The sequence below is a fragment of the Eumetopias jubatus genome, unplaced genomic scaffold (assembly GCF_037043125.1).
Source record: "Eumetopias jubatus isolate StellerSeaLion01/CBP00866 unplaced genomic scaffold, mEumJub1_p1.0 scaffold_8, whole genome shotgun sequence".
NCBI classification, from domain to species: domain Eukaryota; kingdom Metazoa; phylum Chordata; class Mammalia; order Carnivora; family Otariidae; genus Eumetopias; species Eumetopias jubatus.
This window is the reverse complement of record NW_028274814.1, coordinates 102206418-102221332: the sequence shown is the minus strand read 5'-3', so window position 1 is coordinate 102221332 and position 14915 is coordinate 102206418. Positions and strand designations below refer to the sequence as shown.

At 35.8% G+C, this 14915-nt stretch overlaps 1 protein-coding gene across 2 annotated transcripts in view; it reads right to left on the bottom strand.

The window, feature by feature from the left end:
- NAV3 (neuron navigator 3) overlaps positions 1-13703 on the bottom strand; it is a 346824-nt gene extending 333121 nt beyond the window's left edge. For both annotated transcript variants that reach the window (XM_028105477.1, XM_028105478.1), the window contains exon 1: positions 13461-13703. In XM_028105477.1, coding sequence (XP_027961278.1) covers positions 13461-13703 — 243 coding nt within the window. The remainder of the gene's footprint in view (positions 1-13460) is intronic.
- Between the last annotated feature and the right edge of the window lie 1212 nt (positions 13704-14915).

Here is a 14915-nt window from a genome sequence, read left to right as displayed (position 1 = left end):
AGAAAGAACTAACTGCTCATACCTCAAAATATCACTCCATTCAACTCAGGACCCATAGGACTCGTGCTGGAAATTACCTGATGAACTCAGAGAACTAGGCTACCTTTGTTTTATTGACAATTCTAAGTCTTCCACACAAAAGAAAAGAGGACATTATTATTAACACTAGTTAAAATTGTATGGCTAAGGAAGGAGCAGATATAAACATCTGAACCTCATTAAAAAAAATCACTCATGTTTGAAAAACACAACCTCCATAAAATTATTTTTCATTCAAGAAAATATATGTTGTTATATCCGAACAGAGAACTGACAATGTTTGACAACAAACTGTTAATTAAATAAGGCGATATTTTTTAAATGATTAATAGAAAATATATTTTCAACTACAGAATTAAAATTAATAATTAGAAAATTTTAAAAAACCAGAATAAAACTAAAGAGGAAAAACAAGAACATCTGATTCAGAATTAGGGTGACTAACCATCCCAGTTTGTTTGACTGCAAGATTCCCGAATTAAGAGATGTGCTCTGCTAAAATCAGGACAGTCCTGAGAAAACCAGTACAACTGGTCATCCTAAGTAGACTTAATTAAAATTTTTATTTTAATGGTTTTGTACAGAAGGTAAGGATAAGGAGAGAAAACAATAATTAAAATCTGTGATGAAAATGTTGAGAAAGTGTTATATAAATTACATAGGAATGTCTCTGTAAATGCCCACAGGAAATACTTCTTTGTACACGTAGAAACAAAGATGTGAATCTCCTGAGCAAATATGAGTTCATGCTTTAGGCACTGATTAAAACAGCACTTGCTTAACCTTTATGTATGAGCAACTTGAAAGCTCAGATCCAAATGTGTAGATGACCTCCAGCTACAACACAAAACATCACAGCATGAATTTGATATATTTGCAGTCCTTCCTCTACCATTTTCCTTTTCTGTTTTTCTTTTCTTCTTGTAATCCCATTTTATTTGCATATGTTTTGAAATCTTCTATGTTGTCTATGCTTTTTAATTCTAATAAATCCTTTTTTTCAAATAAGGCAGGATCTAAATCAGTGGTTCTAAACTGGGGGCAATTTTTTCCCCAGGGGACAGACCATGTCTGGAGACATTTTTGATTGTCACAACTGGGGAGGGGATAAATCTATTCTAAATTAAACAAACACAGGGCACCTGGGTGGCTCAGATGGTTAAGCGTCTGCCTTCGGCTCAGGTCATGATCCCAGGGTCCTGGGATGGAGCCCCACATCTGGCTCCTGGCTCAGCAGGGAGGCTGCTTCTCCCTCTCCCTCCACCTCTCCCACTGCTCATGCTCTCTCTCTCTCTCTGTATCTCTGTGTCTCAAATGAATAAATAAAATCTTTAAAAAAAAATAAACAAACATATCCCAAATGTATAATAAAAGTAATGATTATTGAAAATCGGAATTATAATAATTTCTGTTTTTTCTAGGTAATATTAATTAAAAATTTAATGTTGCCATAAAAAGAATGAATATAAATTTCTAAAAGAGTCCCAGTTGTTGCAAGCATATTTCTCATAAAGCCTATCATGTTAAAATAAGCATATATATATACATGTAATACACACACACACATATATACACACACACACACTTTGCCTTGTGCAAAGCAAGTATGCAATACATAGTTGATGATGGACTAAATGATTGGATGAATGACTAACAAAGACAAGAAAAGTCAACTAGGATCCATGATGTATACCTAGAAGTGGCCATGGAAGGGATTTACATTTGTGAAATAGCAGCCTGGTTTTAGAATACAATAGGTTTAGCCTGGATCAGAGGAAAAGAACAGAGAGAACATACTGTTGGAGATGATAAACCTTGTGTTCAATGTAAGAAAGCAACACACAAGTATGGATATCAAAAAGTCACCCATAGGAAGGAAGAAACAGCTATAAAAAGCAGATGGTTTAAAGAGAAAGGAAATGTGAAACACAACCCCCCAAAATATATGGGTCAAAATAATAACAAAAGGTTCTGACAAAAATATTACTCTGTAGAAATTCAATAAATTTTCAAAAAAAAGCACAACAAAATTATATTAAAAATATGAACATTCAGGGACAGTGAAGAGAAATACATAACCTGTGTATTTTTCTGAGTCTAAAATGTGAGCAATTTAAATTGATCAAAGCTAAAAATTAAACAGTGTCAAAGAGAAGTAGAAACCTGAATAGAAATAGTCCCATATGCACAACCAAATTTAAAGACCACTTAAGTCATTTAGAAATTTATCTTGCATTTGAAAAGAAGTTGTATTATGTATTGTTTCTTATAGTTGTATACCATGGTCTGAAAGGATTACCGTGAGTTGCTTCTTTCATTGATGGTGGTGGATGTGCCAATGACCCATTCACACATTCCCACTAGGTCCCCTTTGGAATCAATCTGCAATGTGCTGACAGAAGCTACATCATATCTCCAGGCCAAGAGAGCAGATACTCCCTCACACAACTAAGCAGCCCCCCACTGGACCACATCTAGAAGCCAGCGAATGCCTCCCTCCTGGGGTGATGCCTGACTCCATCTTGAATTTCTAAACATCACTTCTAGAATTCACATCTTATACTGCCTTGGCTTTTTGGTCCCCAGCTCTAATGGAGAGCTTCCAGATCGAGCAAACGAAGAATGCTAAAAACTGTGCAACTTGAAAGCTCAGATCCAAATGTGTAGATGACCTCCAACTGTGCAACTTGAAAGCTCAGATCCAAATGTGTAGATGAGTAGAGAAGCAAATAGAAACAAGTGCACAGAACCAAGAGAGAGTTGCTTTCAGGATGGGAGTTTGGATCAGCAGATTGGAACAGGAGAAATTGAAGGTGGTTATCAAAATCGTAGGGTGGGGAGCAGTCAGAGGAGTCATGAGATCACAGTGAACTTTTTTATGATACTTCTGTATAGATGTACTTGGTCTATTCTTTTTAAAAGCTGAGTTAACTATAAGATTTTCTTTCCGTACACTTAGTAACTTGAGTGTAATTATGTAATTATGGTCCTCCACTTACTCAATGTGTTGTGTTTAAAAAGACATCCCTATAGTTCAGGACAAGTTGACAATCTGGAAGACATTTTGGGTTACTTCAGAATATTTTTAATATGGCAAATTCTTGCTTAATCTTGAAAATCTGACAAATTAGGCAGTCTTTGGCTAATAAGCCATTTCCCTTAATTTCTAGGCACACAGGCAGACTATAATCCCTAGCCTGTCTCGCATTTGGTTTCATCATATGACTGAGTTCTGACCAACAGAACTGAATGGAAGTGACATGTGAAGTTTCTCAGTCTCTTATGAAATCTTCCATTTTCTCACTTTCACTGATGGCTGGTTGGAGGTGGGATGGTTGAACCACAAACTGGAAGGAATCTGGTTTCCCGAGTTATCATATGCATGTGTCAGCAAACTTTTTCCATAAAGGGCCAGATAGTAAATATTTTAGTCTTTGCAGGCCAGTCTCTATTGTAACTACTCAACTCTGCTATTACAGCACAAAAGCAACCATAGGCCACAAACACACCAATGGCATGGCTGTGTTCCAATAAAACTTTACTCAATAAAACCAGGTCCCAGCCCAGATTTGACCTATAGACCATAGTTCATCAAGTCCTCACTATATGGGACAGGTAAATAGAAATAAAAAATAAATTCCTCCTGTGTTAAGTCACTGAGACCTTGAGTTCATCTGTTACAGAAGTTAGCATTACTTTAACACAATGCCATGTTGATGGATCATAAAATTTTAAACATTTCATGATGGAAAACTGTAACCTGTCCCACCTACGTTTTCAGTTTTACAAAAGAGTCATTTACAACACTGAAATATAGCAAAAAGTATGGTCTGTTATTTTGTTTTCTTTTGTTTTCTTTTCTTTTCTCTCTTGGAGGCTGTCATGTTATTTTGTTGGGAAAATGGTAAATTTTTACCAATGCTCTCTCATCTGGTGACTTTATCTGCAGGCAGAATTGCGACACTTTTTAAGAAATCATTCCATTTACTGGGAACAGTGGGGAAATCCTGCCATGTATCCAATTAATGAACTCTCCCACAGATATTGAATTTCCCTGTTGGCCTCAGTGACTAGAAATCCAAAGAAAAGCACTTTTTAAAGCCAAAATGGAACAACAGTGGGGGTTAGGGGGAGAGGAAGAATTAAAAGTGAATCTTGTCAAAGATTAATTCATCACTCCTGTAAGAATCCATAGTTTTCTTTCATTTTTCCCCCCATTATGTGACTTAAGTGTCCACATAGAGAGAAAAGAATAACATTGATTTTGACTGTGGTTTATAAATTGCTGTGAAAGACAGACAGAGAGGGAGATTGGCATAGGAGTCAAACACACCGAGGTTGAAATTCCTGCTCTACTTTAGCACCAGTCTGAGTTCAGCTCCTATATATATTTAATTATAATAATAAACTGGGTATAGCATCCAGCATGTGGCAGGTACTCAAAAAGTATTAGTAATTATCTTAGTTTTAATTGTTACTTGCTGTCAAGTTCACAAATTATCACTTCCAACTAAACTATAAGTTTTTGTTTGAAGAAAAATGTATTTATCCTTTGAGACTTAAAATTTTGTGGATTGCTAGTAATTAATAAATGTACCCAAACATCCATCGCTTCTTTTACTAGACTTATCCCTCTTCCACTGCTCTATAGCTTGGTATTTTAGTCAAAATTTTGCTCTATCACACTCTTCTTCTCTTCTGTATTTTTGAACTTCTTTCCCTTCACTGAATTCATCCATGTTTCATTTCATCATCATCTTTCTAAAACACAGACTTACTTGTGTCACATTGGCACCCTCCCCCCGCCACCCTCTACAAAATAAGTTCAAACAACTTACTGGACATCTAATGGCCATCTTCCCAATGCCTCAAGTCAACTTCATCTCTCTTACTTGCATCCTACCTTTTAGGATTGCTGAATAATGTACAGTGTTCCAAACACAGCACAGTATTACACATCTTGGTAAATACATGTCTACTTAAAGTGTTCTTTTTTCCAAATATATTTCACTAAACAAATTCATCAGTCAAAACATAGCAGGCATGTTATTTTTCCTTTGCATGGAGAATTAATCACTGCCTTCTTTGTCATACTACCAACTCTTACTATTAATAGCTTTTGTGGTAAACTATTAGATATTTTTATAATATTATATAATAGGTAAAGAATATTGACTACCAACTATACACAGAATATAGTTTATATACAATATCTCATTTATTCTTCACAATAATTTTATGAGGTAGTTTATATTGTCCTCATTTCATAAATGAAGAAACTAAGGCTTAAGTACTAATTGACTCACCAAGGTCACTGGGCTAGTAAATATTGGAGCATTCCAAAAAAAGAACTGTGGTCAGCAGATGTCAAGTGCTGCAAACAGGATGAAAACAAGAGCTAGAATGTTAACAAAAATAAATAAATGAAGTAATTAGTTAATTAATTAATTAAAACATTAACCAAGAAGAGATGTCCTTTCAAAAGCTATTGGTAACCTCTAAGAAAACAGAATAGGAGTCAGAAATTAGGAAAAGTAAAGCAAACCTAAAGCCTAGAATAGTGGCACTGAACACAAACTAACATTTCAAGAAATATAAATCTGCAAAGCATTGAAGGAGTGATCATCTGAAACAGACTGAAGGAAATAATAGTAATAATAATATTAAAAATATGAGAGATCTGAAACCATAAAACTCCTAGAAGAAAACACAGGCAGTAATCTCTTTCACATCAACCTTCACAACGTTTCTCTAAGTATGTCTCCTCAGGCAAGCAGAACAAAAGCAAAATGAAACTATTGGGACTACACCAAAATTAAAAACTTTCTCACAGTAAAGGAAACATACAGGAAAGGAAACCTATTGAAACAAAAAGGCAACCTACAGAATGGCAAAAGATATATGCAAATGATATATCCGATAAGGGCTTAATTTCCAAAATATATAAAGAACTTATACAACTCAACACCAAAAATAACCCAAACAAACTGATGAAAAAATGGGCAGAAGACCTGAACAGACATTTTTCCAAAGAAGACATGAAGATGACCAACAGACACATGAACAGATGCTCAACTTCACTAATTATCAGCCAAATGCAAATCAAAAGCAATGAGATATCACCTCAAACTAGTCAGAATGGCTATTATCAAAAAGACAGGAAATAACAAGTGTTGATGAGGATGTGGAGAAAAGGGAACCCTCATACACTGTTGATAGGAATGTAAATTGGTGCAACCAGTATGGAAAACAGTAGAGGTTCCTCAAAAATTTAAAAATAGAAAGACCATATGATCCAGTAATTCTACTACTGGGTATTTACCCAAAGAATATGAAAACACCAATCTGAAAAGATAGATACACCCCTATGTTTATTGCAGCATTATTTCCAATAGTGAAGAAATGGAAAGAATCCAAGTGCCCACTGACAGATAAATGGATAAAGAAGATGTGGTATATATATACAATGTAATATTACTCAGCCATAAGAAAGAATGAGCTCTTGCCATTTGCAACAACATGGGTGAACCTAGATGGTATTATGCTAAGGGAAATAAGTCAGCCAGAGAAAGACAAAGATCGTATGATTTCACTTATATGTGGAATCTAGAAAACAAAACAAATGAGCAAACAAAAAGCAGAAACAGATTCATAAATACAGGGAACAAACTGATGGTTGCTAGAGGGTAGGGTGGGGAGATGGGAAAAATGGATGAAAGGGAGTATGAGGTGCAGATGAACAAATCATGGGGATGAAATATACAGCATAGAGAATATATTTAATGATATTGTAAAAGCATTGTGTGGTGACGGATGATAGCTACACTTGTGCTAAGAATAGCGTAAGGTATAGAGTGCTTGAATCACTATGTTGCATGCCTGAAACTAAGGTAACGTGTGTCAATTATACTTCAATAAAAAATGGCAAGAAAATAGTGGCAACCTGAGCAGTTTTGGAAGCTGAATCTAAAGCAGTGTTTCTCAACTGGGTTTGATTTTGCCTTCTCTCTGGATACGTTTCACAACGTCTGGAGACATTTCTGTTTGTCACAACTGAAGAATGCTACTGGCATGTAATCATTACTAGCAGGGATGCTGCTAAATATTCCATAATAGTAAGACTGACACCCACAACAAAGAATTATCAGGTCCAAAATGTGCTAAGTTTGAAAAATCCTGGTCCAAAGGAGCCACTGGAGAGGAAGAGATAGAAAAAAATAAGAGAAAAGAGATAATTGCCAAGACAAAACCAGGAAAAGGAGAAAATAATAAAAATGTTAGCTTCAGAAAAGCCTTATCAAGAACTATTAACTTCATTTCCGAGGATAAAGAGATTAAAGTTCGGAGAATTTAAGTGACTTATCTCTTCAGGATCTAGCAGAAGTTAAAGTCAAATCTTTGAGCTTCTAATTTGATGTTCTTTTAACTATGCCACCTAATACCTTAAAAGCAAGATTGAGGATAATTTTTGGAAATGTGATAGCATACAACCATGAAGCAATTGTGCTTAAAAATTAGTGACATATCTATTGATTTTTGTTTCTACATATATTTATTGCCTTCCTTTATATCAAAGAAAAGAAACATGTCTATAATAGTAGAAAGGTTTAAGAAACTCAGAAGAACGTGTTCAGCAAATTGGCACCAAATATACATACAATATTGACACTTGAAGAAGAATAAAAAAAAAGTTGTAGGAGATTTTCAATAACATTTAATCACTTTTAATTTACCCAAGAATATTTAGTAATTTCATAGTTGAAAGCACGTGATATAATTCTTTTTTTTTTTTAAGATTTATTTATTTATTTGAGAGAGCGAGAATGAGAGAGAGTACATGAGAGGGGGTCGGGTCAGAGGGAGAAGCAGGCTCCTTGCTGAGCAGGGAGCCTGATGTGGGACTCGATCCCGGAACTCCGGGATCATGACCTGAGCCGAAGGCAGTCGCTTAACCAACTGAGCCACCCAGGCGCCCGTGATATAATTCTTTAAGGACTTTGTAAAGCACAAACTAAAACAACAAACAATAGTATTAAATTGCTACATCTCTATGAACGGTTACTCAAGAGAAATAAATGTACAATATTGAAAAGCTTAGCATTCTGCCAGTAGAGAAAATGTTAAAATTCAAGGATCATTACCACATTCTTCATACCATTGCTACCACAAAGGCAAAAACAATTAAAACGACCATTAACAGTTAAACCGTGAAACTTGGAACATGAACCATAACCAGAAAAAGAAATAATCATGTTTCTTTACATACAAATAAGTAAATGTGCAAGCACAGCAGAAACAGGCAAAGAAGGAGGAACCATCTAGAGGGACCCAAGGGCTGACCTGTGCAGCTGTAGGTCTGGCGAGCTTTGGAAGTGCTACCATGTGAGCAAGCCAACAGGAGTGTTGACAGTCCTCAGCAATCAGGCATCTTCTCCAAGAAGGAAACAGCTGGAGGCCAGAGCCAGTCATCTACTCGATTGACATCTGCTGCTATAATTCTATCATGGGATTTCTTTTATTTATTTCTGTTATTTGAAAAATTCAGTAGAGACCATGTGTCAACTTAATTGTCTTCTGAAAATTCTAAGCACTTGGGCACACCAATGATTTATTTGCAATTCACCAGCAGTGTTAACCAAATATTTAAAACAAACCTTACTAGTCTATATAGAAATCAAGTCAATCAATAGTTCTTCTCTCCTGCTGACACAGTAAAGTCTTCACTGTTGCAGTGTTATTAGATAAGAGTAATGTCTTCTGGAGGCACACAGCCTTGGACTGAATCTCTATTCTGCTACACTCTAGCACTGAAATGTTGGTAAGTAATATAACCTCTCTCTGCCTCACTTTCTTTATCTATGAAATGAGGATAATAACAGTGCTTATATCATAGGGCTATTGTGAGGACTGATGGGACACTCCATAAAGTGTTTGGCCCACTTTCAGGCATATAACAAGCCTCTATAAACATTAATATTAATCCTTTTCTGCTCTGATTTCTCCTAAATAACATTGCCAGTGTAACTGTGTCTCATTCTTACACAAGAGCCTTCCCCAATGTCTATCTAATGAAGTCTGCTTCCATATATAATCTGATCTAAATCTGCTCCTTTCCATAAACAGTCTCCTCAAATTATAATGGTTTACTCACTGGGCATTCTATGCAAATCTCTCCTCCAATGAATGCTTTTTTCCTTTCTATAAGTCCTATCTGCCCACTGAATATCAATTACTTGGTGAAATCTTTCCTGAATGCTCCATCTAAATAGGATTTCTCTCGTCCCTAAAATCGACAAAAATATTGCCCTCAACAGCAATACTATTCACACAATATATTTGTTTGTCTCTATTGCTATTCATATTTTTTTAAAAAATATTCAATTTAAGGTTTTAAGTATCTTCTGTTTTTAAAGCATTAGTGCTAACACCCTGTGAATGTAATATTAAGAACATATCCCTACCTTAATTGTCCTTGAAACTGGTAGAGTAAGAAAATGAAACAAATGTCCATATAAACATGGACAAGGAGGCCACTACTTTTCCAAGAATTTCCTTCAGACCTCTCTAACTGGATGCAAACTTTCCTTCCTTTTAACCTCCACAACAATTTGTTTATCCTTTTCTTTGACTTTTGAACTGACTCTTAAGAGCCGGTGAGATTTGGGGGGGTAGGGTATAGCTAGAAAAAAATACTGCAGTTACATCATGAGGAGAAAGTATAATGTAATAAAAGACAAGCAAACAAACAAACAAAAGCTTTGTAGGAACAAACCTAGATTCAAATTCTGGATTTTGGTACTAGTTAACCATCTGATCTTATGAATGTCTCCCACTCTGAGTTTATTTCTCTGTAAATGTGGATAATAAAGTCTTCTTTGAAATGGCATGAGAAAAAAAAATTATTATAAAGAACAAGGTAGGTACTCAAAATTATTTTCTATAATAATGTAAAGAATCTTCAGTTTGCATGGGTAATCAAAGAAGGAAAAGATGAGTGAGCCCAGAACTAGAAAGAAACTGAAATGACAGTAAAAATGAGAGATAAAAGCAAGGTGGCAGACCAAGCTGGTACGAGGCTGGGGAATCAGAAAAGAAGGCTAAAGGGATGGGTACGACCAGGGGACTTTCATGAACAAGTATGTCTAATGCTTAATTGCATGTGATTTGCTGAAAAATATAACCCCCTTTCTTAACTTTAATCTCTTGATTCTTAAGTAAAGTTTCCAAAGCAAAGTGACTCTCTTCCTCATTTGGATGAATGCCCAGGAAGAATGGAAAAACCAACCATATGAAGAGAGACATTAGAAAATTCAAGGAAAGTAAGAAATCAGAACAAGAGAAAGCTAGAGAAAAACATAAGTCCTTGAAGCATGGTGATGGAGAGTCCAAATGTATGCGGCATAGACTCTGGAACTAATGTTACTTATTTGCTAAAGGGCAGTGAGACTAAGTACTCTGAACAACTTGGGACACCCAGGAAGGAGACATCTAGAGCACAGTAGCTAGATGGAACTACAATAGGAGAAGAGGTGTCAACAATTAGAGACTGGAATGGCTACATAGGCCTTGGAATTGTCAACAGGCCAATTGGACGTGGGAGAATCCTTAATGAAGCAGGGTGTGTCCTTCTAATTGAACAAAACTCAATTATCCATTCAAGACTGAGAGACAGATGCCACAAATGGACAGGCAAAAGAGAGAAATGGGTTCTCTGACAATTTCAAGAAGCCACCCTACCAGCTTCGGACTGCTTACTTCCAGATATCCTTTATATGAGGGTATTAGGCTAAGAGAAATAAGTCAATCAGAGGAAGACAATTATCATATGATTTTTCTCATATATGGAATTTAAGAAACAAGACAGAGGATCCTAGGGGAAGGGAGAGAAAAAGAAAGTAAGATGAAATCAGAGAGGGAGACAAACTGTAAGAGATTATTAACTCTAGGAAACAAACTGAGGGTTGCTGGAGGGGAGGTGGGTGGAGGGATGGGGTAACTGGGTGATGGACATTAAGGAGGGCACGTGATGTGATGAGCACTGGGTGTTATATGGAACGGATGGAATCACTAAACTCTACCTCTGAAACTAGTAATACAGTATATGTTAATTCACTGAATTTAAATTAAAAAAAAAGAAAGAAATTCCTATGCTGTTTATCCTATTGTTACGTTGAGTTTTCTACTATTTGCTGTCAAATCTGATTATCTCTAATACAAGTTTCTTGGTCATTTCTGCTATTTTCTTCTGTTCTACTTTTTCAAAGTTTATAAAAATCTTTAAATATACTTTTTTGACATTTAGAAATATTGTGAAATGCTGACAAGGCATTCTTTAAGTCTGTTTGAAAAAGTTCTTAATCTGATAAATGGCATGTTAAAAACATCCCCTAAATACAACATTGCTTACCACAGAGTCTTATAAGAATATCAGATGTGTGACTGATATGTTTGTTAACCAAAGAGATGAACCAAAATTCTATTGCAAACAGTATTTATGGTGCACAAGTTTTAGGCCAAGGCCATTTAGCAAAATGGAAGTTTGACTAAACCTACAGATGAGAGGCATGGTCAGCAGAGAAAAAGGGTCTACCTATTCTTTCCATCTAATCCCAACAAGTCGTTGTGGGTACACAAACTTTAGAATAGAACTATGTGGCATTTGCTTTTAATTATTTGCATAAAGTTAACTATTTTTAGTCTTTTGTTGATAATTTATATTTCCCTTCTTTTACCCTGAATTGCTTACGTTCGACTGAGAACTATAAGCCTACAATTAATTATTTTTTAAATGATTTTTCTTGTGTGATTTTCCAATGTTTTCTTAAAACACAAAAGGAATAAAATAAGCCTCGAGCTACAAGTACTTTAAAAATCATGCACTCCAAGCCCTCTGTTTTATAGATTAAATGATCCGAAGAGACTAATGAACTTAACTAAATCTTTGTCAGAATAATTCCTCATTCATTCATTCATTCATTCATGTATTAATCCATTCACCTACGATTTAATTCTGAGGTATAAGGCACTGGGCAAAGGTAGCTGTATCACAGTATAAATAAGGCCCTGCCATCTGCATATTTTCAATTCAGGGGGAATAGAAATAAATCATCCAGATAATTAAAATACAATGTAAATAAACGTGCTTTAAGTATTACTGCAGCCAAAGAATCACAAAAGAGGAAAGGAAGGTAAGGGGTAGCTAGCAAAGACTTTCGGGAAAAAGTTACATTTGGCTGTTCCTTAGAGGATTTGAACAGGTGGAGATAGACGAATAGACATTTCAGACAAAAGGGGTGGCTTTTTTTTAACTTGTAGATTGGATTTCAATCCGAAGTTTTTTCTTAAATTATTTTTTATCGGAGGGGGAGACGAACCACGAGAGACTATGGACTGTGAAAAACAAACTGAGGGTTCTAGAGGGGAGGAGGATGGGGGGATGGGTTAGCCTGGTGATGGGTATTAAAGAGGGCACGTTCTGCATGGAGCACTGGGTGTTATACACAAACAATTAATCATGCAACACTACATCAAAAACTAATGATGTAATGTATGGTGGTTAGCATAACATAATAAAAATAAATAAATAAAAAATAAAATTACATTTGGGTGGGAAAGCAAAATCAAAGCAGTCCCTAAGCCAGAGGTGAGAACAGTGACTTTGGAAAGCTTGACATCATAGTTAATGCTGCATTAAAAAGTGATGTTTATCAGGATACAAATGGATCCCCCTGAAGTTCAGCACCTGAAAGGCCATGCAAGCCCTCCGCATCTCGAGAAAATGACTGCAGTATGGCTTAGAAACCAAGAGCTAGGAGCCACTGCTCACAAAATATCATAAATTAAACGGCTGAAAAAGATGTCAGTAACAAGTAAAACAGTAGGGTTTCAATTTACAAGTAAAAATCCAGACAAATGGGCAATATGAAGGAAAATAATATTTCATTTTTGTTCAGAGTGCAATGAATTAAGCAGTCTAAGAAACACATATTCAAACAGAAAGTGTTTAAAATGCAAATGACATTTAGAAAAAAAGTGATGGCATCTATATGGATTTTTACAGATAAATCTTCTTTTACTTCTTTTAATATGCATGAAAAATAGGTCCCTTTTTCTCATATTTGTGACTGGTTATGGTTATTAGTAAAAAAGTGCTAAGACTAGGCACTTCATCAGTAAGTAGTACTAAGTGATAACAAACACGCATTTTCAGAGAAATTTGTCAATGACTTTTGCTACAACTATAAATTATCAATACACTTTTACATAAGCTAAATATTTAGCTTTTCAGCTACACAAACTACTTACTTTATTACACTGGTGTTCCTCTACCACTCCCCATTTCACAACATGCTTTATATTCCACCTACGAGGAAATCTGCATTTTAGCTCTGTAAGTCTGCAAGTAACCTTCAGCCACTAACCTTACTGTCTTCTGTCTCTTTAGCTTTTTCTTGGAAGGGTTTCTTCTCTCCAAATTCACAGGTTGATTTTAATGTGAGCTGACAAGAAAGCATTGAGCTCTCTGGTTCAGTAAGTTCCAAAGGTCTTGAAGAATAGGGCTGTGACCCAGTAGTGCCCAGATTTGGTATCGGAAGAGCAGTATGAACAGGCTTTGACCCAACAGCTGGCTGTCTCAGTTTTGAGGCAACCCCAAGTACAGGCATGGCTTCTATAAAAGTATCTTCTTGCTGCCAAAGAAAATGCTTCTAACCTCAGTCTGGTAGACTCCAACTTTAGTATTTCCAGAACAAATACTTTAAACAAAACTAGCAGTCATCATGATTCAAAAAACAAAAAACAAAACAAAACAAAACAAAAAAACAACTAATAATATAACTTCCAGGAAGAGGCAAAACTGCCCTTCATCTTTAGTTAAGTATCTTTCTTTCTTTCTTGCTGGCTCGAATTCTCATATTCTCATCATTCTCTCTCTCTCCCTCTTCGCCTCCCCCTCTCTCTCTGTTCAGTGAGTCAGTGTCTATGTAATATTAAATACTCCTTTGGGGAGTAAACTTTTCTTGAAGGTAACTGTTACAAAGCTCCTTCTCTAGGATTAAAGAGCTCCTAGTTCTATTTTTTCCTCCCACTACAGCAGTCTGAGTCTGAGCACTGAGAATAACAAAGTGGAGAGAAACAAAAGGAAAAGTCCTCAGTCCAACTGTCAAAGCAGCCAAAAGACCACAATAGTGGACGGACAGGAGTTCTTCCTGACTTCAGAAATAACCAGCCTACATTCTCTTTTTAAAGAAAATTGTATTTACCCCAGTTAAAAAAAAAAAGAATGGACACGATTAATGGCCAAAACAAACAGCTGTTGGAAGAACTTTTAGCCCGGAAACAATCTCAGCAATGAAGCTGTTTGTCTGATTTCCAGCTATTTTTCACTACTGACAGCCATGAACCACTGTGCTCATTCTGTTTTATCCCATGAAATCAGGTTAAATTCATGCCATGGTGCAACTAGCAAATCTGTTAAATCATTCAGCAGACTATACCTGCCTAGGTTATGAAAATATAGTAAATGGGGAGAGCAAGACACTAGATATATAGTAATTGTTGTTTCTCAATTTAATAACAATAATGATACAACTATTTGCAGGTAACATGTATGTGGAATGTACTACACAGCAGTTACTTCACATTTAACCAGTGGGACCACTCAGGAATAGGTACACTTATTCTCTCCACTATATAGAAAGGACAACTAAGACTCAGATTCATTTAAGTAATTTGACCAAAGCCATACAGTTAGAAGGAGCAAGAGCCTGTACTATTTGGAGTAACTTAAAAAACCACCTTAGAAACAATTTAAAATAACGCTGTTATTCAAGCTCTTTACATCCAAATTAAAATCCTAATCTACTAAATATCCAAAT